Source organism: Marmota monax, unplaced genomic scaffold, assembly GCF_021218885.2.
Source record: "Marmota monax isolate L192 unplaced genomic scaffold, Marmota_monax_Labrador192_F-V1.1 WCK01_AAM20220418_F8-fsc00036, whole genome shotgun sequence".
Taxonomy (NCBI): Eukaryota; Metazoa; Chordata; class Mammalia; order Rodentia; family Sciuridae; genus Marmota; species Marmota monax.
Window position 1 is genome coordinate 1,493,076 of NW_026694491.1, and position 25,940 is coordinate 1,519,015.

The following is a 25,940-nucleotide window of genomic DNA, read 5'->3' on the forward strand; positions in this document are numbered from 1 at the left end:
CTCACACATGCTAGGCAAGCGCTCTACCGCTAAACCACAACCCCAGCCCCTGTAAAATTTATAAATAAGCTAGACAAAGCTCCTGGACACAGTCTGCTTAGAGGCTGGTGGTTAACATTAATTTTTTCTGGCTCTTCTCCCTGCTCATTATGTGTGGCTGTGTTGGCCACATTCAGGAGCTTCTCTGCACCACCAGGAGAGAGTAGTTTTAAGAGGAAGCTGCAAGAAATACCACTGCGCCATGTTCCTCTGCCTTGGAGAGCTAACCTCGTTACTGCTCACTTTCTCTTGTGAGGCACTGGGAAATGTTCAGCATATTAGATAGGAGAGTAAAACTCAAATACCTGCCAAGATTATGTGCAGCCTACTCAAGGAAACAAACTTTTTTTAACTTCACAGCTTGTGATTGGGAAAGGACACAGGACAGCTGCTAACTGTTTTCCTTTCATCTCTGCTTTTGGCATATTCCTCTAATAGCTCTGCTATAACACTCGGTCTGCATCACAGTGGGAGCTGAAAGAGTAGAATTAAGGTGCCCCCCCCCAACCACAACCCCACCCCCTGCTCAGACTCAGCTTCTGGGAAAGGCTATTTAAAACATTTAATGTCCGCCCTACCCCTTTGGGGATGGTATAAACCCAGCTAGACACCACGCTTCAAAAAAGAAGGTAAGACTTTGCAGTCATAGGGAAAGTTTAGACTAGGAAACCCCCCAGGTCCCTGCCAACCCTGATTCCATGATTCAGTGAGCAGAGGGGAGGTCATACAGTTTTAAAACTTCTCTCCCATAGAGGGGACTCGTTGTTGCTGAAATGCTGTGAAACCAAACATAAAATACATTGGAACACTTGCTTTCACATGTGAAGTTCTTATGGCTCTAAGATTAAAATATAAATAGTTGAGGTTCAACCATGTTTTTGTAACTGAACCTTTTTCTCTCCTATATTACACTGGAAGTAATGTGGGCTAAGTTATGAGAAAGGTTCCTATCACCTGCAGGAATAAGTTAGTTATTTAAGTACCTATCTCATGGAGTTGTGGTGAGACTCAAATAAGATGTATTATACACACACATTGGAATATATACAGTAGATAGGTAAGTAGATAGATAAGTAGATAGAGAAAAATAAGAATACACAATGAGTTTTGTTCTCATCAACTTTTCCTATTGAAGAACCTATAAATTGGCTTCCTTAAATGAAGAGTTGGTTTCCTCTCTTATAGCTATGACCAAAGCAATACAAATTACTATATAAATAACTTTGCAGTATTTTATAAATACACATAATTCTAAAATTTGCATGAACACATGTCTCAAATGAATCATAATTATAATTTATGATTTCAGCAAATTGTGCTCAACACTTTAACAAATTACCTGCTTACTTAAATTCCTCCTCTTTTTCTGTAACTTGGAAACAAATGTGTAAAAGGGAAATAGACCTCAAAATGAAGAGGAAATTAATTAGTTATAAAGATAATCATATTAGCTATTAAATAAGACTCAAAATTAAATCTAACATATAGTTTTATTCTGCTAAAATATATGAATTGCATATATAAGATGCTCTCTTGGGGCTGGGGTTGTGGCTCAGCGGTAGAACGCTCGCCTAGCACATGTGAGGCCCTGTGTTCGATCCTCAGCACCACATAAAAATAAATAAATAAATATATTGTGTCCAACTAAAAAAAATAAATATTTCTTAAAAAAGATGCTCTCTTGCAGATTATGCTAAGTGAAGCTAGCCAATCCCTAAAAAACAAATGCCAAATGTCTTCTTTGATATAAGGAGAGTAACTAAGAACAGAGTAGGGACGAAGAGCATGAGAAGAAGATTAACATTAAACAGAGATGAGAGGTGGGAGGGAAAGGGAGAGAAAAGGGAAATTGCATGGAAATGGAAGGAGACCCTCAGGGTTATACAAAAGAACATACAAGAGGAAATGAGGGGAAAGGGAAAAATAATACAAGGGGGAGAAATGAAGGTCAGTAGAGGGGGTAGAGAGAGAAGAGGGGAGGGGAGGGGAGGGGAGGGGGGATAGTAGAGGATAGTAAAGGTAGCAGAACACGACAGTCACTAGTATGGCAATGTGTAAATCAATGGATGTGTAATTGATGTGATTCTGCAATCTGTATATGGGATAAAAATGGGAGTTCATAACCCACTTGAAGCAAAGTGTGAAAGATGATATATCAAGAACTATATAATGTTTTGAACAACCAACAATAAAAAAAAAAAAGATCAGAATGGTAAAAAGAGCATTGGTAAAGTTCTTTATTAGTTTTGATGTAAATACAAAATGGAAATCTTGGGTATTACTGGTGATATATAATGGTGTAAATCAATGTGACAAAATGTTTATATCAATAAATAAATCATTGCACAGAAAAAAAAAAGATGCTCTCTTACTGATTGGTGAGGTAACATTGATTAGAATCAATAGTCTATGTCATCTGAAATATCCAGAAAACTTTCTTCATAAGCTAAAAACATGAAAATTTCATTATGTGTGTACAAGAAATTCCATTGCAATTGAAAGAATACATTTAAATGGAAGACTAATGTAGAGAGATTTTTAAAAATGGACTACAAAAGTTTCTTCCAGTGCCATTTTGTTATTGTGAGAGAGGGAAATAAAATTGGACTTCTTCCATTATATGATCATTTATAGTAACCATGTTTCTGTATGATGAGCTAAATAAAGATTTGTTCCAACACTGACAGAAGTTTAAATTTACTATTTATTACAATAACTATTACCATAATCATGCAGAAAAGATGTGCATTGGGTTTACTTACTAATTGATATCAAATTGACTCCTTTTCTATAGAAGCTAAGACATATCATTTTTATTCCAAGAAAATTGTATGCACCATGTTATTTATGCTATAAAAATTTTTTAAAAACTAAAGTACATGTTTTTCCATGTGTGAGTTTGCAAGATCTTGGTGTAATTCTCTTATACAACTATCCTATTTTAAATTTAAGACCACACAAATTGTGGATAAGAATCTAATTGAGTTAATTATAAACCAAAAGCAATTTTCTCCAGTCAACAGTAGCCTCTTGATTTTTTTCAGTCTTGGACTGAATGGAGAGAGACTAAATAATATTATCCAGCTTATGCTTATATTAAGAAGAAGCCAACTCCCTCTGGTCCTTAAGCATGCTTTCCTAGCACTTTATATAACGTGATGTGAAGGAAAGATTTCTAAATGAATGTGATGTGACATACGGTTACGATGGTAGGGGAATGTCTGAAGCTGCAGTCCTTAGAGACAGAGCCATCAGTCTAGGTATCCTTAAGAGGTGATTTAAATGAAATGCAGTTTTACTTCTAATGGATCATTAAATACAAAATACTGCTTTTCAATCTATTGGTCACCTTATTAGTTTGTCACAGTTGAAAACATCGCATGCACAAAATATTCTCCCCATGGTCAGAGAAACTTCAGCTTTCAGCTATCAATGCATAAAATATGAGGTGATTTTTCTTCATTCCATGCTTAAGAAAGCAATAAAGACACCCTGGATTAGACATTTCTTGTCTGTGAAAGAACTGTTGTTATAAGAACATTGCCTTGGGCCTCTCTGATCCTTCTAATAAGTCATTGACTAAGCAATTTTATCTAAATACCTGTGCAGAGCGCCTGGTAGGGTGTCAAGATAATAATATTTTAGCAGTTATACTTGTCATTTTTATATCATAGATCGCTAGTCCCATAATAAAGAAATACTATTGAAAGTAGAATAAGCTTCTAATTTGTTTTGATGACTAAAAAGTTAGAAGTTTCCTAAAGATTCTAAATTCAATGTTCATAATGTTCATAAACTTTGACTAAGAAACATAAAATAATCATATCTTGAGAATGACTCATGAATATTTTTTATTTCCTGCTCCATTTTTGCCCCTACTATGTGAAGATTTCACTACAATTTCAATTCTGTGACCATAGAGCAGCACTGTCTAATAGAACTTTCTACAATGATGGACATATTCTAAAATCTGTGTTGTGCTTATAGTGGTCACCAACCACATGTGGCCAAGTACTTGAAAGCAAGATTGAAAAGAATCAACTAGATTTGGCATTTGAGAAGTCATTCTCAACACTTGGCAGAGAATTCTATGGAGTTAATAGAGGATAAAAGCCTATTACAGTGGGTGGAGGAGAAAAAGGGAGATAAAGTAGAGACAGCAGGTGTACTGGGGAGGTGAGGAGGTGGAGTACACTGGAGTAGGTGGGTGAGCAGAAGACAGGCACAATGGAGCTCTGCTGCAAAAACCAGTGATCTGGCATTTGTGTGAAAAATGGATGGAAGAGGGAGGAAGCTGTATTTTATGTTCAGTTTTTATTAGGAAAAAAAGAAGCTAAGCTGAGATTCTCTACCATTTAGTAAAAACAAGTGATAAAGTAAGAATAAATCCCAGTTCCACAGGAAGAATGGAAATGTTTATGTTCCTTTGGGCACCTTGAGGATGTAAGTCCTCAAATGTTTGAGTTTTTTTTCTGAAAATCTATAAGAATCCATAATACTATAAAATAAGGTATTCCATTATTTCCTCTAATAGAAATTTTATAAATTCATAATACTAAGATTGATTTGTCAAACAAAAAGGATGTATTCTTGAACTTCTCTATAATCATTTATTAAAGCTAACTTTAGGTTACAAATTCTGAAACATAAAATGTAATTTCAAAATATGCAATCTATTTTTATGTAATGATCCTATTCAAAAGTCAATCAGGACTGAAATCATACAATTTTTTGAAGTGAATGCATATTGTTTAAACTTTCATTTTGTAAGTGAGAATCATGAAGGCCAAAGAAACAAAAGACTCAGCCAAATTTACCCAACCATGACCTGAACCCAGGTTTTTAGACTCCGAGTCCCCTGCTGTTTAGACAGAGGACTGGATGAATGACACAGCAAGATATTTTGTATGCATTTTCTTTCTATCTATTGTAGAAAGAGAGAAAACATTTTCTTTTATATTAATTTTTCATCGACACACAATTGTACACATTTATGGGGTGCCATGTGATGATTCCATACATATATACATCATGTAATAAACACATCAAAGTGGTTAGCAGAATTCAAAATTTCTAACAGTGTGCCTCATGGAGGAAAAGAACTCTTTTCTTTATGTTTCCTGACTGGTGTTATTTGCCCTTAAGCACATTCTCACAATTCTCATTATGCCTCCCATACTTCTCACTCATTTTTTTGAAAGTGTTTGCTAGGGCTGGGCATGGTGGCACATGCTTGTAATCCCTGTGGTTCAGGAGGCTGAAGTAGGAGGACTACAGGTTCAAATCCAGGCTCAGTAACTTAGTGAGGCTGTAAGCAATCTAGTGAAATCCTGTCTCAAAATAAAAAAATAAAAAGGGTAAGGGATGTGACTCAGTGGCACTTACCCAAGCACCCTTGGGTTCGATCCCTGGTACCAAAAAAACAAAACAAAACAAAACAATGTATCTGTTAGGAAATTTGAACCAAACAGAAACTACTATCATGTACTTAATGCCTTCCTTAAAAATGCCTGACTTATCTACAATTCTTCTAAAAGACTCTTCCCTTACTGAAGACAGAAAAGATAATATTGGGGTGGCTTAGAGGCAGAGCGGTGGAGTTTAACGATTTGTTAAAATTATCTCAGTATTCAAAAACTGACCTCAGGTTTTCAGAATTATACATAGTAAGTCCTACAAACTATAGGATCTTTGTATGTTTGGGGTTTGTACAAAAAAACTGGGCTTTATATTTTGCATGAAATGAATGTGAAGGTTGTTAATACAGCACATAGAAAAACTGATTGTGCTCTAGCTCGTAGATGGCCAAAGGACTTTGTTTCCTTCTTTTTTGTTGTTGTTGTTGTTGTTTGGTTGGTTGTGGGGGGGGATGGGGGTCAGTAACTCCTTTGTAAATATCTCAGAAAGAGTAAAAATCAGATTAAGTATCACATATCTTGCTCATGTCGCAATAGTCCATTTCTGGAAATAATAACACTTTCTCAAAATGAAGTCATTTATATTCTTAGCCATGCTCTATTGTGTGCACTGAGTAATTTCTTGAGAGCAATGTTTCCTGTGGCATATTGCCAAGGCTAGGTTTATTTGTTTTTCATTAGGTTTTTCATTATCAAGCTGCTATGTACCTGAATCGTTCTGCTTCCTCTGAGATGGCTGGTGTAGCTTAAGCATAGGAATGATACTATGAGTAGGTGGAATGCTTTTGTCCATTGAATGCCCATTTTAAATACTTAGCTATGGTACCATTCTAATGGCTTTAATCCTTCTAAGAACAGTCAATTATCCATTTATAATGTAGTCTGATATTAAACTGTTTACATTCATCTATTCAGTCCCTGTCCAGGAAAAAGCATTAGTCTCACTTTGCACCATGCTAGGCCTGCCCCTCCTCCTCCTCTCTTATCCCAGGGAAAGCCATCCAGATCCACCCCTGTCCCAGCCTGGAACCAGGATGCATTCTGCATTTCTCCATCATCCCACATGTTCAATCTCCAAGTTAAACTTGTTGATAGTTTTCAAATCCATTTGCTTCTTTCTGACTCCGATGACTACTAACTTAGTTTAAGCCCAAATCATCTCTATCACAGCTGCAGCAACCTCCTCAACACCGTGGCCCCGGTATTGCCCCTTCCAGTTCATTTTCTTTTACTTTGAACTTATTTCTGCACCTGTTGCCATCCACAGTCAGGTATTCATAAGTGTTTTGTGTTATACACTAATAGAACAGAGTTTGGGGATTTTTCCAGAAAAGTAGCAATCCTGATTCTTGAACTTCTATAGAATCCTTAATTTTTAAAATACTTTTCTTTTTTTTTAATTGACATTATAATATTTATACTTAACAGTTACAGCATAATAATTTGATACATTTGTATAATGTGTAATGATCAAATCAGGGTAATTGGCATTTCCATTTCCTTAAACATTTATCCTTTCTATGTGTGGGTAAAGTTCAAATTCTTCTAGTTATTTTGAAATATATAATAAATTATTATAAATTATAGTTATCCTACTGTACTATATAGAACATAATAACAGTTTCTTCCATCCAAATGTATTTTAGTACCCAAGACCCAGCCTCTCTCCGTTGCCCTCTCCCCACTACCCTTCCTAGCCTCATGACACTCTCTACTTCTCAGCTTCCACCACTGAGCAAGAACATGCAGTATTTGTCTTTCTGTGCCTGTCTTATTTCATTTGACATAATTAGAATCCTAAATTTAAAGAGATGCTCTAGCTTACAGATGAAAGATTCAAATCTAGGGACAAAATGAGTACCTATAATTTCTGTCATGTATTAATCAGCAGCTTAATATAGTCATTGAAATCTGAGACTTTCAGGACTAGTCTAGTTCTTGGAGATTGTGTGATTCAACCTTATCATTTTATAGTTAAGGAAACTGGGACCCAGGTATAGAAATCAAAATGATCTTTCTAATTTTAGAATCCCACCATGTATCTCTTTTCTTAAAACCCGTCCATGGCTTCCCATGATGGTCCCAATGAAGTCTGAACTTCTTGGCATTGCATACAATGTCTGTGCAGTCTGGCCTCTGCTTATCTTCCATTCTTACCTTTTCTCTTCTCTCCAAATTACCCCATAACTCAATGCTTTTCAGTATACTTTGTCTTTTCTTATAGGTTATTGCACATAATATTCCTTTGGTCCCTCCTTCTTTGGGTCCTAACCACATCTGATTAAGTGTCATCTGCTCCAAAAACATCTCTCATATCCCTTCTGGACTCACAAGTGACTGTCACCACATAGCTATTCACAGCATTCCAACTGCCTTTGCATTACCTATGTCTATTACTGGATTGGAAGGAGTAAAGCCTGTCAGGGGCAGTGTCTGCATCCTATTCATTGCTCTATTTCCCCATCTTGATTAGGAATATGGCATTCAATATTTTAAAATTTATTATTCTCACTTTTAACATGCCTACTTAATGTCAATTTTTCTATCAGTCCTCCTCACAAAATCTGTTTTTAGATTAGTTTTTTTAAAAATGAATTGATTCATTCACATCAATGTGCAGGTCACTGATAATCCTAAATGACAACTCTTCCGAGATGCATTTACATTTTTACAGGAACAGAATCCTAAGTCACAGGGATGAATCTCAGTGTAGATAATCTGACTTTAAAAAGTAACCAAGAGAGATTTGTGAGGAGAGGGAAGTTTTCAATACCTCCCAATTGGTAACCCAGGGGACCAACTCTGCCCTCACCTGCACAGAAGAAGGACTTTGTGTCTTTGCTTACAAAAAAATCAGATCACTTGTTGGTTATTTTACTCTGTGTTAAATAAATTATTATTTCCCACAGTGTAAACGTTTAGTTTGTCTGTAACAATTCTGGTTTTGTTTCAGGGAAGCAATGTTATGGAAGATCAAGATTTGTTGGAAATTGGTATCCTTAATTCTGGGCACAGACAAAGAATTCTACAGGCAATCCAGCTCCTTCCAAAGGTAAGAAATATTTTATTGCCCTAGCCCTGTGTATGGTTCCTAGCAGGTTTAAGTCCAGGCTGCAGGGCATGTAATACAATGTAGTACAGGATATGTTGCTGGCCAGCTGGGAAGCTTCACAAATATCCATCCCCCCACCCCCAGGTGAGAACTCAGGTACAAGAAGGCTAGATTCATATTAAGTAAGTGCAGGAATGTCCTTGGCTTAAGGCCTCATTCCCCATAAAAAGCAGTATCTCTAATAGCAACTCCATAGACTTAGCCTCCAGCATCTCTATGAGGGTCCTGCCTAATTATTAGAGTCATCACTCAGGAGGTCCAAAATGTCCCATCCCCACCATGTATTTATAGTTCATAGATAGATCCTTCCTGTCTAGATGCAATTGGCCAAGGAGGCATCATTTTTACTGTAAACTGTGTTATCTGGCAACTCAGTTGATGTTCTGTTCCTAGATAAGCTTTTAAAGAAGCCTAAAGGAAGAGGTAGGATGTGAGAACTAGTCTTTCAAGATATGTAGGATTTTAATGGATAGGGAAAGGGAAAGGCATTTCAGGAGGCCAGAGGAGCCATCTAGTCCCAGGTATGGTCCAGGCCACAAATTGCTGAAAGCATTAGATAAATCATTAGTAATATAAAATCCAATGGGATTTGCACAACAGTGTGAATGTGCTAATGTCACTGAACTTATGCTTTAAAAAATTTTGTTAAAAGTATTTCATCACCATTTTTAAAATGATCAAAAAGAAAAAGAATCTTCGGTGTGATTAAAACTGGAGAGTGTAGTGTGCTGTCAGAAATAAAGCAGAAAACATAGATAGGGTCAGTTTGTGTCAGGCTAAGGAATTTAAAATTTTTTCTGTAGGCACTGGAGACTAGACATGACTGGACTACTTTATGCTGGTGAATTCTGGAAGCAGTTTACAAGAGGAATTACAAGGAGGGAAAGTTGAAGTGGGGTCATCCAGTTGGGAAAAGATTAGCGGAGGGCAAGCCTGGAGGCAGGGTAGCAGGAGAGCTGTAATGGATGCACCTGGATCCACAAGCTTTTCCTACATTTTGTACTCTCTCTCTTTTTTTCTCTTCAGAATGGGAAAGAAATATTAAACACTATTCTAAGGAAGTTATATGATAAAAATTGTCATCAGACAGTGAACTGAGTTTTTTCTGATAGAAACTTAACACTTGTAAATTGAACGAGAGCCAAGCATAGGAAGGAGTATAAAATCATATAATTTCCTACATTAAACAGAAAAGAATAAAATGTCCCTAGAACTAATTCTCAAAATAATCTGAATGAGCATACTGTTTATCTCCCTACTTTTATATCTTAAAATATTATTTCCTCCCAAGCTGAGGGGAGGCAGGTAGTTCAGTGGTAGGGTCATTGCCTAACATGCATGAGTCCTGGGTTTGATCTCGAGTACCATAAAAATCATCATCGTCACCATCATCAACACCACCACCACCATCACCACCATCATCACCACCACCACCACCACCATCATCATTATCATTATCGTCGTCATCGTCTGTCATCCTGGTGGACTACTTTAAGGATTTCTCATTTGTCGTCTCTAACCTGGAGGATTCACACATGTCTAACCTCTGTCTGGAATTCCCTCTTAATCTGTACAACTGGATTTCCACTTCTCTAAAACTCCTTCTAAAATGTAAACCAGTTCACATCACACCCAACTTAAAGTCTCCAATGCATTTCCTTCTCACTTAGAATAAAATTCTTATCTTGTCCCAAAAGTCAATAGGATCTGGCCCCTTCCTACCTTTGTGACTACATTGTCAGTTTTTCCTTCTACACTTCAGACACTTGGCTTTCTTTTTGTTTTCCACAATGGCAAGCACATTTTTGCCTCAAGGTCTTTCTGCATTGGTCCCTCTACCTGGAAAGCCCTTCCTTCAGACCTTTGTTCATCATCAAGTCTCTACTCAGGTGACACCACTTCAAAGAGGCCTCATGACCTAAAATCCTACCTCCTACCAGTTATCACTGTCCTTGACATTTCCCTGTTTTATATTTCTCCATAGTACTTATGGCTAATTGAAGTGTTATTATTTGTTTGTTTCTTTCTTTATTGTTTTTCGTCTTGCCCAGAGGTAGCAATGTCCTTGAGTTCAGGTACCATGACTGTCTCCCTTCTGCATACACAGTCCCTATAACAGTGTCTGCCACAAAGTAGCTAGCCAATAAATATTTGTGAAATAAGGGAATATACTCACCTCTCATTCCCCTGAGAATTTTGTATCCCTATGCATGTTCCTGTCAGAAGGTACAAATGATATGTATAGCATGTTATAAGCACCTGAGTTCAGGAACGGCTGAACATCCTTGAATTTTTCCCTCTTCTGCTTAGCCCAATATATCATTAAAAGAATGAATAAATGAGTGATTGAATGAATGTTTTCCTCACATGTCATTCAAATGTTTTTTTTTAAATCAGAGTGCTTCAATTTTAAGATAATTCTATAATCCTGAACATGCAATTTCATAAATATAAACAAAAGAAACTGCACCTAAAATTATCCAGGGAATAAATGGAGTATTTATTTTTAAGACAGAATATCATTCCCAATAGAGAAAACAATCTAATAGAAACAATACAAAATTAGGCTTCTATCAAGAGGCGGATAAAAGTGCTTACTCTGCACACAAATGAATGAAGACTATATAAGAACACCCAATCACGTCTGCAGCACGAACAGAAGGTTATAATGCTACGAATTGATGCTTTGCCTTCTTAGGTAATGAGCCCAGTCTTCAGATGGCTAATAGTGTAATATCACTGCCAGCACATTCATCTGGTTTCATTCCAACTTTGCACTGCCAGAAAATGGACAAAATGTCTCTTTCTTTTGTTTATATGATTTTGGTCTTCAGAATATTTGTTCTTCATCTGTCATGAGAAATATTCTATGATTACCACCTGAGATGCTTTAATTAACATATTGTGTTTTGTAATTGGTGAGATTGTTCCTAAACACAGAAAAGATGGTTTGCTAAGTACAATCTTGATCTCTTAGCATACTTCAAATGTCTTATTTTTGTATTTGTCGTTTCAGGTTTCTTCCTTTGGCAAGAAGGGATTTTATGTAATATGTTCTTTTTAATGTTGAAATATGCACCAATGCAAAGATCTGCAAGTCCTCAAGTATATCTGATAACATTCAAAACACAGAATACATTAGTTGGGCTCTGATCATAGACATCTTTAGAACAGTAATCACAGTCATTCCTCCCTTTCTTCATCCTATCCGTCTTACATACTTGACTTCCAATGTCAGTTTGCCCTTCCTTCACCAACTCCAGCTAAGTCTGTTCTCAGGCCTGAAAATTTCCCTGGTTTTATGAAGATCAAACTTCATTTTTTAACCTTTTAAAGAAAGGAAATATGCCTAAGATTTCCTGAGAAAGGAGTTCATTTTGTACATTCTTGGAGTTGTACTTTTTCCATCTCCAAGACACAGAGCAATTATCTAATTACTTATTTATAACATATAACTTACCTTTTTCCAGCTAAAACTGCAGAGCCAAATGTTTATACAGTGTTTTAAAATGTTTTCCTTTTGTCAAGGGCATGATCACTTTTTTCCTTTGGTAATATAATACCTGAAGGTTAGATAGGATTTTCATACTAAATGCTCAGAGGACTTTGTGTCAAGGCCCATATTGTGTCATCTGTCTTAATAGCACTCATCCTAAATTGAAAATGTATTTACCATAACTTTATGTCATATACTCCATTTTAAAATATTTTCTCTTCTAATTTTTTCTGTTTTATAATATGTTTTGAAGCTGTTTAATAGTGCTCTGTACTTTCTATACCCCTTTCCTTTGCTCCTACCCTTCCCTTAATCTGCTTTGATCTGACTCATTCCTCTGCTGCCACTCCACACAACTGATGCCAAGGTCACCAGTAACCAGCAGAGCAGAGATTTCATAAGCCCCTTTCCCTCTTCTCTTGATCTGACTTCAGTAGACACTGATATTGTTGACAACCATTGACACTATATTCTTTGGGATTCCACAATACCTAGCTACTCACTCTCTCTCTCTCTGCTCTTCTCCTTTGCTTACTTGCTTTTCTCAGTTAAATCTCAAAAATATGTGATGACCAGTGAATGTTGTTATCACAGACTCTTGATCATAGTGCAAGGTCTGATATTTATTGTTTTGTTCATTTCTACTGTACTGCATAGTGAAAACCAAAATTTTAGTTGCCTTTTACTTCTAAGTTTAGTTTAATTTAATCAGTATGTGTTTTAGGTGCATAGTTTCAATTATTTTTCACTGAATGACAACAAACACCTCTGATTAGATTAAATCACCACTTTGCTATCCTCAGTTTGAGACTTCGGTTAAAAAAAAAAAAAAGAGTCCCCTTTTGCCAATAGAAAAATAGAATTCTGTATTTCTACTACATAACAAATTACCACAAATTTTATTGGCATATATCAACATTTATTAATGCAGTTTCTGTGAGTCAGGAACCCAGGTACAGGCTGGGTCCTCTGTCTCTGAGTCTGTTCCAGGGTTACAGTCATCTCAAGACTCAACTAGGAAGAATCCACTTTCCAGTTCAGTCTCATGATTACAGGTAGGATTCAGTTATTTAGGGCTTTCGGACTGGGGCCTCAGTGCCTCATAGCTGATGGCTGATAGCCTCCCTCAGTTCTTATCACATGGGCCACCCACAGAGCATCTCACAATTGGAGCTAGCTTCAACAGAGTAAGCACTGCAGACAACAAGAAAGTGCTAACAGCATGGAAGGCACAGTCCTTTGTAACCTAATCACAGGAGTATCTTCCCATCCCTTTGCAATATTCCATTCCTTAGAATCAAGTTCTAAGTAGATCCAGCCCCCAGAAGGAGGTATTTATACAAGTTTGTAAATACCAGGAGGGTGGCTCTTTGGGCGCTATCTTGAAAGTCTGCCTATCACAGATGCACTTTATAATGATCTACTTTACAGTCCAGTTTCCATGCTATATCTGGGTTAAAATGGAAAAACCTATTAACAATAACAACAAAGGCATTTTTTATTTCTTTGGGCCATCTTCCTGGGACTATGATATTCACAGTTAGATGATTTGAAAGCCTTGTTTGCAAAAACCACTCAAAAAAAGCACATGTCTGTGGTCTGTAGGGTCATATTTAACATATCAATATATGGTACAATAATACAGAAATTAAAAACCTTTGGGGATTTTCCAATTTCACATAAAGACTTCATAGTTTCTACAGGGCAATGATATTGGCCAAATTATATTGCTATATTGTATGCATGTACAAATATGTGACAACAAATCCCACCATTATGTATGACTATAATGTACCAATAAAAAATAGGGGGAAGAAGACTTCATACTCCAAACACCACTAATCAAAGTGAGCCACACAAATCAGTAATTCCCATAAAACATCATAGATTTTTAAAAATATATTCATTCTTCAAACTGAAAGGAGCATATTTCTTCCTATATTGGGGAAGTGAGTTGATCAAATACTATTGAACAAGACTTAGCAAAGAAAATACATTTTTTTAAAAAACCTAGCAAAACTAGAAAGTTAAAAAAGGACCATAGGGATGAAAAGGTACTAGAGGGATTGAGAACTCAAACACCTTAAAGACAAGAAAATCTAGAATGATGGGAACTGAGGCAAACTGGAAAGCACAAGTCCTATTCCCTCACCCACCAACAAATTATAAGGGTTTTTTTCCCCTCAGTTACTTTGTTAACAAAACAAAGCACTAGGGGCCAGATTTGATTATAGCTGTCTCTTTGCTACTCCTGTGTCACAGGGAAAAGTATCTCTCCAGAAATGAAAGTCTTAATTTGGTAGGATCACAGATTATTTTAGAATTTGAAAAGAATATTATAAATGTGATATCTCACTTTAGCTTCCCATTCAAGACTATGCTCTTAAAGACTCCAGTTTCTTTCAATAGCCTTGAAATTCAGATGTTTGTTAATTCTAGTCTCAATGGATAGTGCTTTAGAGGGAAAAGGTACAACCAATGTAATTTCTTTAAAAGTCTAGAAAGGAAGGTTCAGTCTTATTTCCCTATCACTTAGAAAAATGATAAAAACTTATTCCTTTTTAAACTATTTTTCAGAATGGCAGTGACAAAATACAGGCTATAGGCACAGATGCTCTCATGGTACATTTAGACAGGGTAGCTTTTCATTCTCCCATCCCATCACTCACTCTTCATCTACCCACGTTCTTTTTACTTCCATTTCCCTTCCCCCATTGGCTAATGTCTTAAATTTTGTGACACCCAATGTTGGCCTAGCACTCAAGGGACATCTGTTAAAGACACACCACAGAACAGAGTTTCATATACACACATATACACAATGTTAACATGGAGGTCCCAATCTAAAATAAATATATAACTCAACTCAGTCTGATAAAGGAATAGAGTATTCCACATCCTGTTGGTCTGGTCCTTAGAGACACAGGCTGTGGTTTTCTCAAGGACCATCCCTTCAGCTCTGAAAATTATTTATTGTTCTAGGACAAATAGATGTACTTAGACCAGGGATTGGCAAACCTTTTCTACAAAATGCCAGATTGTAAATATTTGACACTGTATAGGCCATAAGTCTTCTGTTGCAACTACTTAACCCTGTTGTGGAATAAAAGCCACCATGGATCATTCAGAAATGAATGAGTGTGTCTGTGTTCTAATAAAATTTTATTTATAAGAACAGGAAATTGGCTGGATTTGACCTGTGTACCATTGTTTACTGACACATAACTTATATTAGCAACAAATCTCTAGCTAGATGGAGGCTTCGCTGTACTTCTGAAAATCTTCTAGACAGGAAAGATTCTGATCAGAAATATAGCCTACTACATCAGATGAATGAAAAGGGCCCAGGATGGCCCACAAGCCTCCTGGTATTGTCCCAGAGATTTGTGTAACACAGGTATTTTGTCATGACCAACAGGGATGACACTAGCTGCACATTTGTTAAAAGGTGTTGGCCCCATCTTCATGGGAACTCTTCAGGGTTCAGCATTTATATAAATCAATAAATAGGTGTTCATTGAATTCTTCTATATTCCCAGATCTAACCCCCAAACTATAACTCAGTGTTCTCACAAACAAAAAAGCAAACTACTCCAAAATCTCCTGTCTCAATGTGATTAGTTCTACCTCCTCTTCCCAATGATCCTTTATTAGCTTCTTATGTGGAGTCTGTTTCATGAATTGATACCCTCCAGAATTCAGTCCTAATTCTCTCCTCTTCTTCCTTCCCATACTCTCCCTTGGCACCTTCATCTGCCCCAATAGCTGTCGCTACCACCTACACATGAGTAAGCCCCAAACCACTGTCTCTAGATTTGTAGCTCTGCCTTCAGGAATCCCACATCTGGATATAACACAGAGCCTTCAGAATAAACATGTCCAAGCTAAGTTGCATTTTCATCAAAGAAAACTGCCTGAATTCTATTGCATTTATCTTTATTTATTCTACAAATACTCAAGGCTGCCTACTATATCCCAGGCACTTCCCTTGGCACTAGAGTTATAGTAATGAACAATGTAGGTGCACCCTTTACCCTAACAAAACATATATTTTAATAAGAAAAATGGATTTTGTATACATAAACACACACAACGTTTTAATGATATTTTCTTATATATTATGTAATATGGACACATTTATATATTTACAAGTATAATATTCATATACTACTATATTTTATATAAATTTATTTTAAAGGTTTAATATGTATATTATGTTTCAAAATAATATATTTTTATATAATCATATATAATATATTTTATATAATGATATATAATAATTTATATAATAATATATAAAATTTTAAAAATGTCATTAAAAGGTACAGGTCCAGGAGGATTAGTTATCTTGTTATAACCTGTAAATTTCAGGAAGAATTTGATACCTTTGGAGAATGAGGAAGGAAGAAAGAGTGATTGACTTAAGGTCAAACACTTGAGTAACCTAAGGTATGGAAATTATGAAGTAACAGCAGATCCTTGAGATCTTTCTTTTTATTCGTTAGCCTGGCACACTGTGTAATCAGGGTAGTGAACTCCAGCCACTGTAACAACTGCAAAATTATGGTGTTTTAACACTATTATTTTTAGTTCTTATTCATGCTAGGTCCAGAGTCAGGTAGCTCCCCTCCAAGTAGCAACTCAGGGATTGAGGTTTCTTCCGTCATGGCAGAGTTCTTTAAGTGCTACCATCTAAAGGCAGGGTAGAGAAGAGCATGGAAGACCACACAGTGTTCCATTGTCAGGCCTGGAAGTGCACCACTAACGTTAGACTACATTTGATTCACCATGATGTTCACGACCCTCGCTAAACTGCCAAGGAGAACAAGAAATATACTCTTGTCCCAGGAAATGATGACAGAAACACCATTTCTTTCTGTACCTCAACTGCCACCCTTTTTTACACAAGTTCCCTTCTAGTCACTCCTTAAAACTTACTTGAAAAAGCATTTTATGACATCCTCTCTCTGGGTGAGATTGAAAGTTTAACCCTTTTGTGTTCCCTTCCTACCCTTATACAAAAACTACCTATTGACTAGGTAGTCTCTCTCACTCAAGATTAGGATCTTTGCCATATCTATATTCATCTTCATTTCCTAAGCCTGGAGCACAAAGCACTTGAAGATAGTAATGCCCAGTTCATTTTTATTAAATCTGTGCTAAAAAGAATGCAGATTAGAGATCAAAACTGGGTGAGTTAGATCAGAAATCATAAAGGCATTTCCTGACTGATGCCTTTATCTTTAAATGTTTTACAAAGGAGTATGGCATGTTCTTTATGCATGTCAGCACCCACAACACTGGTGACCTGCATTCCTAGAGTCTCCCCCATGCCTCACACTTTCTGTTTACAAGTGAGGACTAATAACCAGTCTATTCTTGAAGGACACACAGGGAAAAAGAATGGCCGATGTTCCTTGAAGCTCAAAGGACAAAACCCAGTATATGTACAGAGTGCAAAATAGCCCTATCTATTGAAGCCAGATGGATATTCAGAGAACTATTGGATGTGAGAGAAGTACAGTCCAAAATCACTTAAGCTCTGTTCCAAAGTTTTTATGCAATTTCAGAAGGCAAAATGAAACTGCATTCTTCCAAACCTATGAGGGAGGATTTTTAAAAATATTTTAATTTAAATGAATTTGTCTTGGAAAGGTTTATTATGTATACCAGAGAGCTGAAATATCATTTTTACTCATAATCCCCCCTGATATTTACAGAGAAATAGGGGAGGAATTAGGCAAGCAAATAGGTTTCTACCTCCTGCTATCTCCAGCAGCTGTTGTCCTTCAACTTTGAGAAGTTCACCCCCATTTAGTAAACAGCAATGGCTCCCTTGGAGTTATACTTCGGCCAGTAGGGAGAGTGAAAGGGATTTAGCTATCTGAGTTCTTTCTCTTCCTTACATAATCCTTCAAAGAACAATTGAATTTAGAGCTGGAAGGAACCTTTAAATATCCAGCTCATCCTCTTACTTGAGTCTTTTCACAGGTGAAGAAACTAAATCCCAGTCATCTTAATTGACTTTCCCCCAGGCAGATTGCTCCTTCTTAACAGAACTGGAGCTAAAGCCCAGGCTTGGGTGCTCATGACAGTTGCCCCTGGGTGAATACTGTGCTGTGGCAGAGAGCCAGGGCCATGAGGATGCTTACATGTTTGTGATTGAAACTGAAAAGAGACTGGACAGAAAAAAAACCAAAGGACTCAAAGCAAGAACAGGGATGTCTATAAAACTAGGCTTCCTTTTAGGTTTCAGGCTTAAAAGGCTATTCTTGTAGCCTCCCTAGATCACTGAATTCCCTTCTCAAGGCTGGGAGGAAAGGGTTATGGCAGGGATCCAGAAACCCTGGCAGGACAGGAAGGAGACAGCCATGTCAAAGAATAGACCTACAAGACCATGTCAGCTGTCCAGAAGCCTCCAGGACTCAAATCTCTCATATGCCCTTGAAGGTGGCATACGAGAAGCTTCACGGATAGCACGCATTGCTACCTGCAGGAAGGCAAGGTGTAATGCAGTAATAAATAAAACCATCTTGTTTGTTTTCGTCTTTAATCTGGGTGGAGAGGAAGGAAGATTGGACAAGATGGAAGACCATTCTCTAAAGAGAGTGGGGACACATCTTTAGAACATTAAACCTCATGTTAATGACACTTTTATAGAATTAAGCCAGAAAACAGCATGGTATAGTGGTTGGGAACATGGCCAGACTCCCTGAGTTTGAATCTTGGCTCTGTTCTTTGCCTAATTGGGTGACCCTGGGCAATTTTTTAAACCTGTCTCTGCCAGTTTCCTCATCTTTAAAATGGATATAATGATTTTACCCACCCTGGAATGGTGTTGTGCTGTGCTATATTTGGATCTATTAAATGAATATTTTTTAAAAAGTTGAAGGTCGTGAACCAAGAACAACATGAGGTTCCTTCAGCCCATTAATTATATCTGAAAATTACTACTCCAGGCTTAAACAATAAGCAAAATGAGTTGCCTTTTATTTATTCACACAATAGTTTTTATGAACCATCCACCATCCAGGCATTGTTCCAGCTATTGAAAATGTGATTAGGAAATAAGACCTACAAGGTTATTGTCCTCACGTAGATTATATTCTCGTGGGAGATCCAGATAAAAGTAGGTAATTATAAGTAATATGAATGCTGTGGATAAAAATATTGAGCAAGAGAATGGACAAAGAATCATAGGGATGTCTGAATGCCATTTTAGGTGGACAAACTGGGCTTCAAACCCAGGCAACTCACTATATTGTCTAAGCACTGTATTTCAAAGGACAATAAGGATACTAAGGGGATATTGAGATAAGCAAGCTAAATAATCCACTTAAGTCATCTTAAGGAACTTGCAATCTTGCCAGGGCTCAAAAATGAACCCTCTTGAGCTTTTAGTTAAACCTAATTTAATCCTAGTTTAGCTACCTACTGCTTGAGTCACCTTGGGCAAGTTACTTAAATTCTCTAATCCTCAATATCCTTATTTGTAAAATGAAGATAATAGTGGAACCTGCCACATTAGGTTATTATATTACTCTAGACTACAAAAATCAATGAAGTTTTGACATTGCTTTTGTCAAGGACCAAAAATTAACCACAAAGGGACTCATTTCCTGACAAGAGAATCTGCCTAGGACTGTATTTGTATTGCACAGTGAGCTTTTTGTTCTATACTAGTGGATTTTGCACACTACAGATTTCTCATTATCTAAATAAGGAATAAAATTGCAGATTTGATTGTCATCTGCTAACTTAAACATTTTGGAATTTGGAGTTATTGTTTAACCCATCAAGAGCTAAAAGAGAAGGTGTTAAAATCATAACTAGAGCCTTCCTCTATAGAGATTAAATGACTAAGCTTAATTTTGACATAGCTACCTGTCTGACTGTACCTCTTAGAGGTAATGAAATCAGTTCCCAGCACTAAGTAAAAATGCAAGAAGAGTGTGGGGAGATGGAGAAGAGCTTAAACAGCAAGGGCTCAATAAATGTCTGGCACAGAATGGAACCAGACTAAGAATCTGAATAGTACGACCCTGATGGTGTAGTTCTCTTAAATTGTAAAGGCATTGGGATGTCATAGAAAAGCACAACTCCGTAAATTTTAAATTTTCACAAAAACTATAAAACAACATACCTACCATTTTGAATAAGCCACTGTTAAGTCACTGTTTCCTACCATTACTGTATAATCAAGTGAGTGCTAATTTAACAGTTGAATAGAATTTTACTAAATTCTATATTTTCAATCAGTAGCATTCAAGTCAAAAGACTCTGTTTTTTGGGGTCTGCAAATGTATTAATGTCACAGACATAGCACAAGAAGAAAAAAAATAAGATGAAATTACACATTCTGTGCCTTCATCTGGATTTTTGTCTAGATAGAGAAGTTAGGCGGAAATTCAAATTATTTTAATATGATGTGAACTATAATAGAAGTAAAATTATAAACTTTTGCAAGGCCTCCTGGATGAAAAGGTAGATGAACAAAAAGCCATTTCTATGCACAGTAAAATTTCTTTGTTATGGAATTTTGCAATAGCTCATGACACACCAATCAAAAAGTGACTACAAGCATTTGTTTGGCTTATTTAGTTAGATAGATGTGCTGTTTGGTCTTGTTTATAATAGCCATCCTCTGAACTGCAGCTCATACCATTAATCCAGCCACGAACTTCATTCTTCACTTCACCTTTCAATGAATAATAAGTCAAATACTTCAAGCTCAGAGGAACACCTGCAGTCAGCTTCGGTGGAGCAGGCCACAGTAGTGACATAGTTAATGTTCTTCTACCCCTAAACTAAGCACTTTTTCATTACATGATATTTCTTTATCGTTTATTTTCTTTGTTGGTAATTAATGGAATTTTAGATTTCAAAGACTGGTAGTCCTCACATCCATCTTTTGCCTGTGGGTTCTGGCCTGATGGTTGATCTGTGGACCCGCAGAGGACACTCTACCTAGTAATCCACATTTCCTAAAACACTCCTGAGCATGCCAGAAAGACACTGCAGGGCAAATCCTTGATTTCATAGCAAATATTTAAAAAGAAATTTCCAATGTGCCAGACACTATTTAAGTACTACTGGATTAACCCCTAAAGAAACTAGTTTAAATAGCAAAATTAAATCCCTGTTTTATAGGTGAGGAAATCAATGCAGAGAGAAATTAAGTACTTGCCTAAGGTTACACAGCAAGTAAGTGGCAAAGGCAAGGTTCAAACCAGTCATCTTGGTCCTGGAGTCTTTGCTCTTAATAACTACTTTTTTTCTACTTAGTCCATCACCAGAGCACCAGTCTCTGTACACTGTAGAATCACCCATCAAAGCACTCACCTTTAGAAAAAAGAACTGGCCATTTTTATTAGCTCCCACAGCACTGTTGTCTTCTATTTTAGTAAATAGAAATTCAACTTTCTTTCCTTTTTTTTTTTTAAGTTAGCAGATAACTGCTGCTCTTAGAGGAAGTGAACACTCAAGAAACAGCTAGAGTTCTTCATGTCTTTAAGAGAAAACACTTTTAGCTTTATGTGTTGTTCTATGAATTCATGATGGTATAAGTACTAAATAGATACACTTTAAATAATTTTAAGGTTGTAATTTATGAATCATAGAGTACTGACAGGTTAAAAACTTTTTCTTGAATTTTCTTGAATGCATTATCAATTTTAACCCTCGAGTCCTTCCTTATTTAGAAGCCACTGCTTGGTGGCAAAGGTTTATATTACAATATTCTAAATACAAAGCGGTAAATGTATTATAGAAATTTATGAATGTGAAAGGTACAAAAGAGATTATTACAGTAAATGTATAAAAGATTGATTTCCCTGCCTCTCACCTCTGGGACTCAATTACATCATCATCTGTCAACATTTTCTGGTATCCACTTTGGACAGAACACTTTTTACTAAGTGCTACCTGGTGTATATACAAAGTAGCAATTGACCTTACATCCTGACACCTCAGCATCTCCCCAGGCTTGGAGCCAGGTGTAAGAGAGCTGGTACAACTGTAGGTGCCCTGTGTCTGCAAACACCCATATAGCCATGCCAAGAGATTCGTCAGTAAATTGCTGATTCATCCATTCAACCAGATCATCAGTGTGTTTAGGCCCTATGCTAGGTTCAGGGATAAGAATGAAAAAAAAAAAAAGATTTGGTCTCTGCTTCAAGGAGTTCTACCTACTTAGAGTCAGGTATGTCGAAAATTAAAATACTGCGTGAAAAATGGTGCACGAGGAGAGAAGGCTAAGTGTGTGGGGATCAAGGAAATCTTTCTGGACAGGTGGATGATGCTTGAACTGATTCTCAAAGAATGAATAGATATTTTTAGCCAAACCTAGCATTCAAGGAGTCACTCAATAGAGAGGATGCTGCCTGTGTTCCTCCTAGGACTAAGGATATTAAGGAGAAAAGGATACCCATGTTCACCCCCTACCCCCGACACAATATGCCTTCATTCACTTCCTCATGTATTAACCCCAAGAGACACGGTAGAATAAACTCTCCCCAAACTTTTCCACCACTCAAATTTTTCTTATCAAACGTATAAAGACTTTGATAATTAAATTCTCCTATTTTTAATATATTTAAATGCATACTGAGGAAAATTATATATTCCTAAAGGTAGACCTTTGCAACATTTTACATTTATACAATTCCTAGGGTGATATTACATTTGTATTTTGTGCTTAGAAATTCTTGGTGAATTGAGGCTGAGGCTGTGGCTCAGCCGTAGAGCACTTTCCTACCATGTGTGAGGCACTGGGTTCGATTCTCAGCACCACATATAAATAAATGAATAAAATAAAGAGCCATGCATCTAAAAAATATTTTTAAAAAATTCTTGTTAAATTAAATAGTAATTATTAAAATTATTTTAAGAGATAATTGTCTAGTCAGGATTCCCATAATAGAGCTGAAGATTCTTAGTCACTCCATTGACTTAGGTAATTAAAAATTCTGAAATGACAAAAACAGACCATCATGTGGTCACCAATTCCCTGAGGATCCAGCTCTTGTTCAGTGTGGCTACTGCTCTCACTTGCCAAGGAGCAGTTTTTAGACCATCCCTTACCTGTAGATATACAAGCAGTATTCAGAAACCCCAACCAGGTCTATGAAATGGGATCACAATGACTATACAGGACAATCTTCTCTGCGTGTTCTAGACCTTACTGAAACTCCTCCTAGTGATTTGTTCTAGGTGTCTCTCATCAAATGTGTGTCATTGAGTAGACACTGGCTGACCCTATGACATCTGCCCTTTTTTGCCTGTTTTGCTCCAGCTTATTGTGTTGATGTCTCCTGTCACCAAGGCTTGAAACAAAACCACCAATCCCTATCCAAAAGTGCTGTCAGTCCTGTCAGTACCACTCAGGGTGCCAAGTCAGCCTCTGATGACTTCCAAAGGCTGCTTCAGAGCTGCAGGTGCCCAATGTGTCAGAGGTATGATGTGTGTGCTACTGATATGATGCCCAGTGTCTTCCCTTCAAGGGCACCTCAGCCAATGCCAACAAGATGTTCTGCCAATGCCGCTGAAGCCTGCCAATGTGGGTACCATTGCCAGCTGCCAGGGCCCAGTGTCGAGGGCACCAGTACTGCAATATGGCACCATCTCTGCTCACTGATAAAGCTGCTGGTGCCAATTCTGCTAACTCTTTTTGTTCCCAATGTCCCAAAAATGTTTCATGATATACTTCTTTTATTGAAGCCTTTTCATCTTAAGGCAAGGTCCTTGGGACCTGGACCTTAGCCTGGTCAGAGTGCCAGATCCTGAAATCTATCAGAATCACCCATTCTTTCTGATACTCATCTATTGTCTTTTGAATTAAATGCATCTGCCTTGACTTCTCAATTTGAGCAGAGAGTCTTTTGAGGCCCCTGAATTCCCTACTGAAAACAGACCCCTGCAAGACCAAGCCTGCCAGTCATGCATAAATTCCCACACATAACAGATGAACGCATTTCTGTTCAAGCTGAGATCCATACCCCACAGCTGTAGTCATCAAGCTGACAAACTCCAAGCTCATATTAGAGAACAAGGAGCATTTTATTTTGTGTTTTGGGAAATCGTGCCAATCTACCTTTAAAATATATCTGAAATTTGACTATTGCTTGCCACCTTTATTCCACGCCACCAATCTCTTTCTTCTGGACTACTTCCACAGCCTCTGAAAAGCCTCCCTATTAGCTGTTCTTAGCACAGCCTCCAGAGTGATTTCACTGAAGCACAAGCCAGATCATGCCACACCTCTGCTCAAATTCATGCACTGGCTCCCTGTTTCCCTCAGAATGAAAGCCAGACCTTACCAGGCCTTCAAGGCCTGGTTTAATCTGGCCACCAATTGCCCCTTTGACCTGCTCCCCTTTGCTCTGTGCCAGCATACACTGCACCAACCCCACTGGCAACCTTGTTATTCTTGGATCACACACTGGCCTCCCTCCTTCCCGAAGGCCTTTGCTCTATCTGTTCTCTTTACTTGGAATCCTCCCCCCCTAGTTGCCAACACAGCCAATGTGCCATCTTCAAATCTTTAATCAAATCTCACTTTCTTAATGAAACTCTCCCTGCACCCTATTTAGTCCCTCACCTCCCTCCACCACACCACTCTCCAACATTCTGATCACTCTGCTGTACTTTCTTTATTTCCAATATTTCTATCACCTAACATAATATACACGCAAAATATACACTTTATTTCTTTATTATTATTATTATTATTAGTTGTTATCTGACTCCCCGACTTAGAACATTAGCTCCACAAGAACTAGTTATCTTTTCGAGTTTTGGTCACTGGTACGTCCCACACAGTGCCTAAAATATAGTAGGCACACTGTTCGTATTTGTTGAATGAGTGGATGGGTGAATGGATGGATAGATGGTTCCATTTTTAACTCCATAAGTGAATGTGCATATAGTAATTTTTGACCACCGTGTGAATGGTATCCTTTGTGGTATTCTACTCAGGCAGAACATAAGTTATTCATTTGTATACTTCTAATTGGTTTTGTGGTACATATATCTGTTTGAAGTACTTCAGTGGATGATGTTATTATGCACATGCCTGGAGGCTGTAAGCAAGGACATGGCTTTTAAATATCAAATAAATAGAACTGACATTCAAAGCATTCATCATCTTTTGAAGACTCAAGTTTGGGAAAATTAGTTGAAACTAAAATCATGCAGAAGTCTCTCCTGATTGATAGTAGCATTTAAAGTTTCTGTTTCAAGAGGAAAGCGATGTGCTATATCAACCACCAAATAGCTTACCCGAATGTCAGAAAACATGTACTGCAGATAAAAAAGAGACCCTGTGCCTTTTTCTAAATATAGTTCACATCACTGGTAGAGCTTGAAAATGTGAATGACGGGGAGCATTGTTCAGCACCTTATTCTAGTTGCAATAAATCCTCAGTTCATCTTTAATCTGAGCCCTTGCTTCATAAAAGAGCTTTGCAACAAGGAAATAAATCAAAACAAATAGTGATGTTTAACAAAGGGCTTGAGGGTCAGCATTATCTCAACAAGGATTTTAGAAATAAGAAGATGATAGAAAAAATTCCATTTATTGAATTTTTAAAAATACACTTTTTACCCAAAGCTTTAGGGAAAAAATACAATAAAATCATTCAGTAAAATCTTCCAACCCCAGAACCACATTTATGCATGTCCCATATATGGCTTTATAGGTCTTTTAGTACACAGTACACACCAATCTTGCATGACAGACAGCTGTTCTCAAGTGATGCTACAGATAGAGTTACTACTCTTCATGTGCAGAGATGAAACTGAAAAAATTAGTGCCTGACTAATAGACCACTCGCACTGTTTACAAAGAAATAAATTGTTTTTGTAATTGTTGCTATTG

At 37.1% G+C, this 25,940-nt stretch overlaps 1 protein-coding gene across 15 annotated transcripts in view; it reads left to right on the forward strand.

Moving 5' to 3' along the window:
- Anks1b (ankyrin repeat and sterile alpha motif domain containing 1B) overlaps positions 1-25,940 on the forward strand; it is a 1,117,917-nt gene that overhangs the window by 811,199 nt on the left and 280,778 nt on the right. For all 15 annotated transcript variants that reach the window (XM_058571278.1, XM_058571279.1, XM_046419347.2 and 12 more), the window contains one exon: positions 8,410-8,508. In XM_058571278.1, the coding sequence (XP_058427261.1) occupies positions 8,410-8,508 (99 nt within the window). The remainder of the gene's footprint in view (positions 1-8,409; positions 8,509-25,940) is intronic.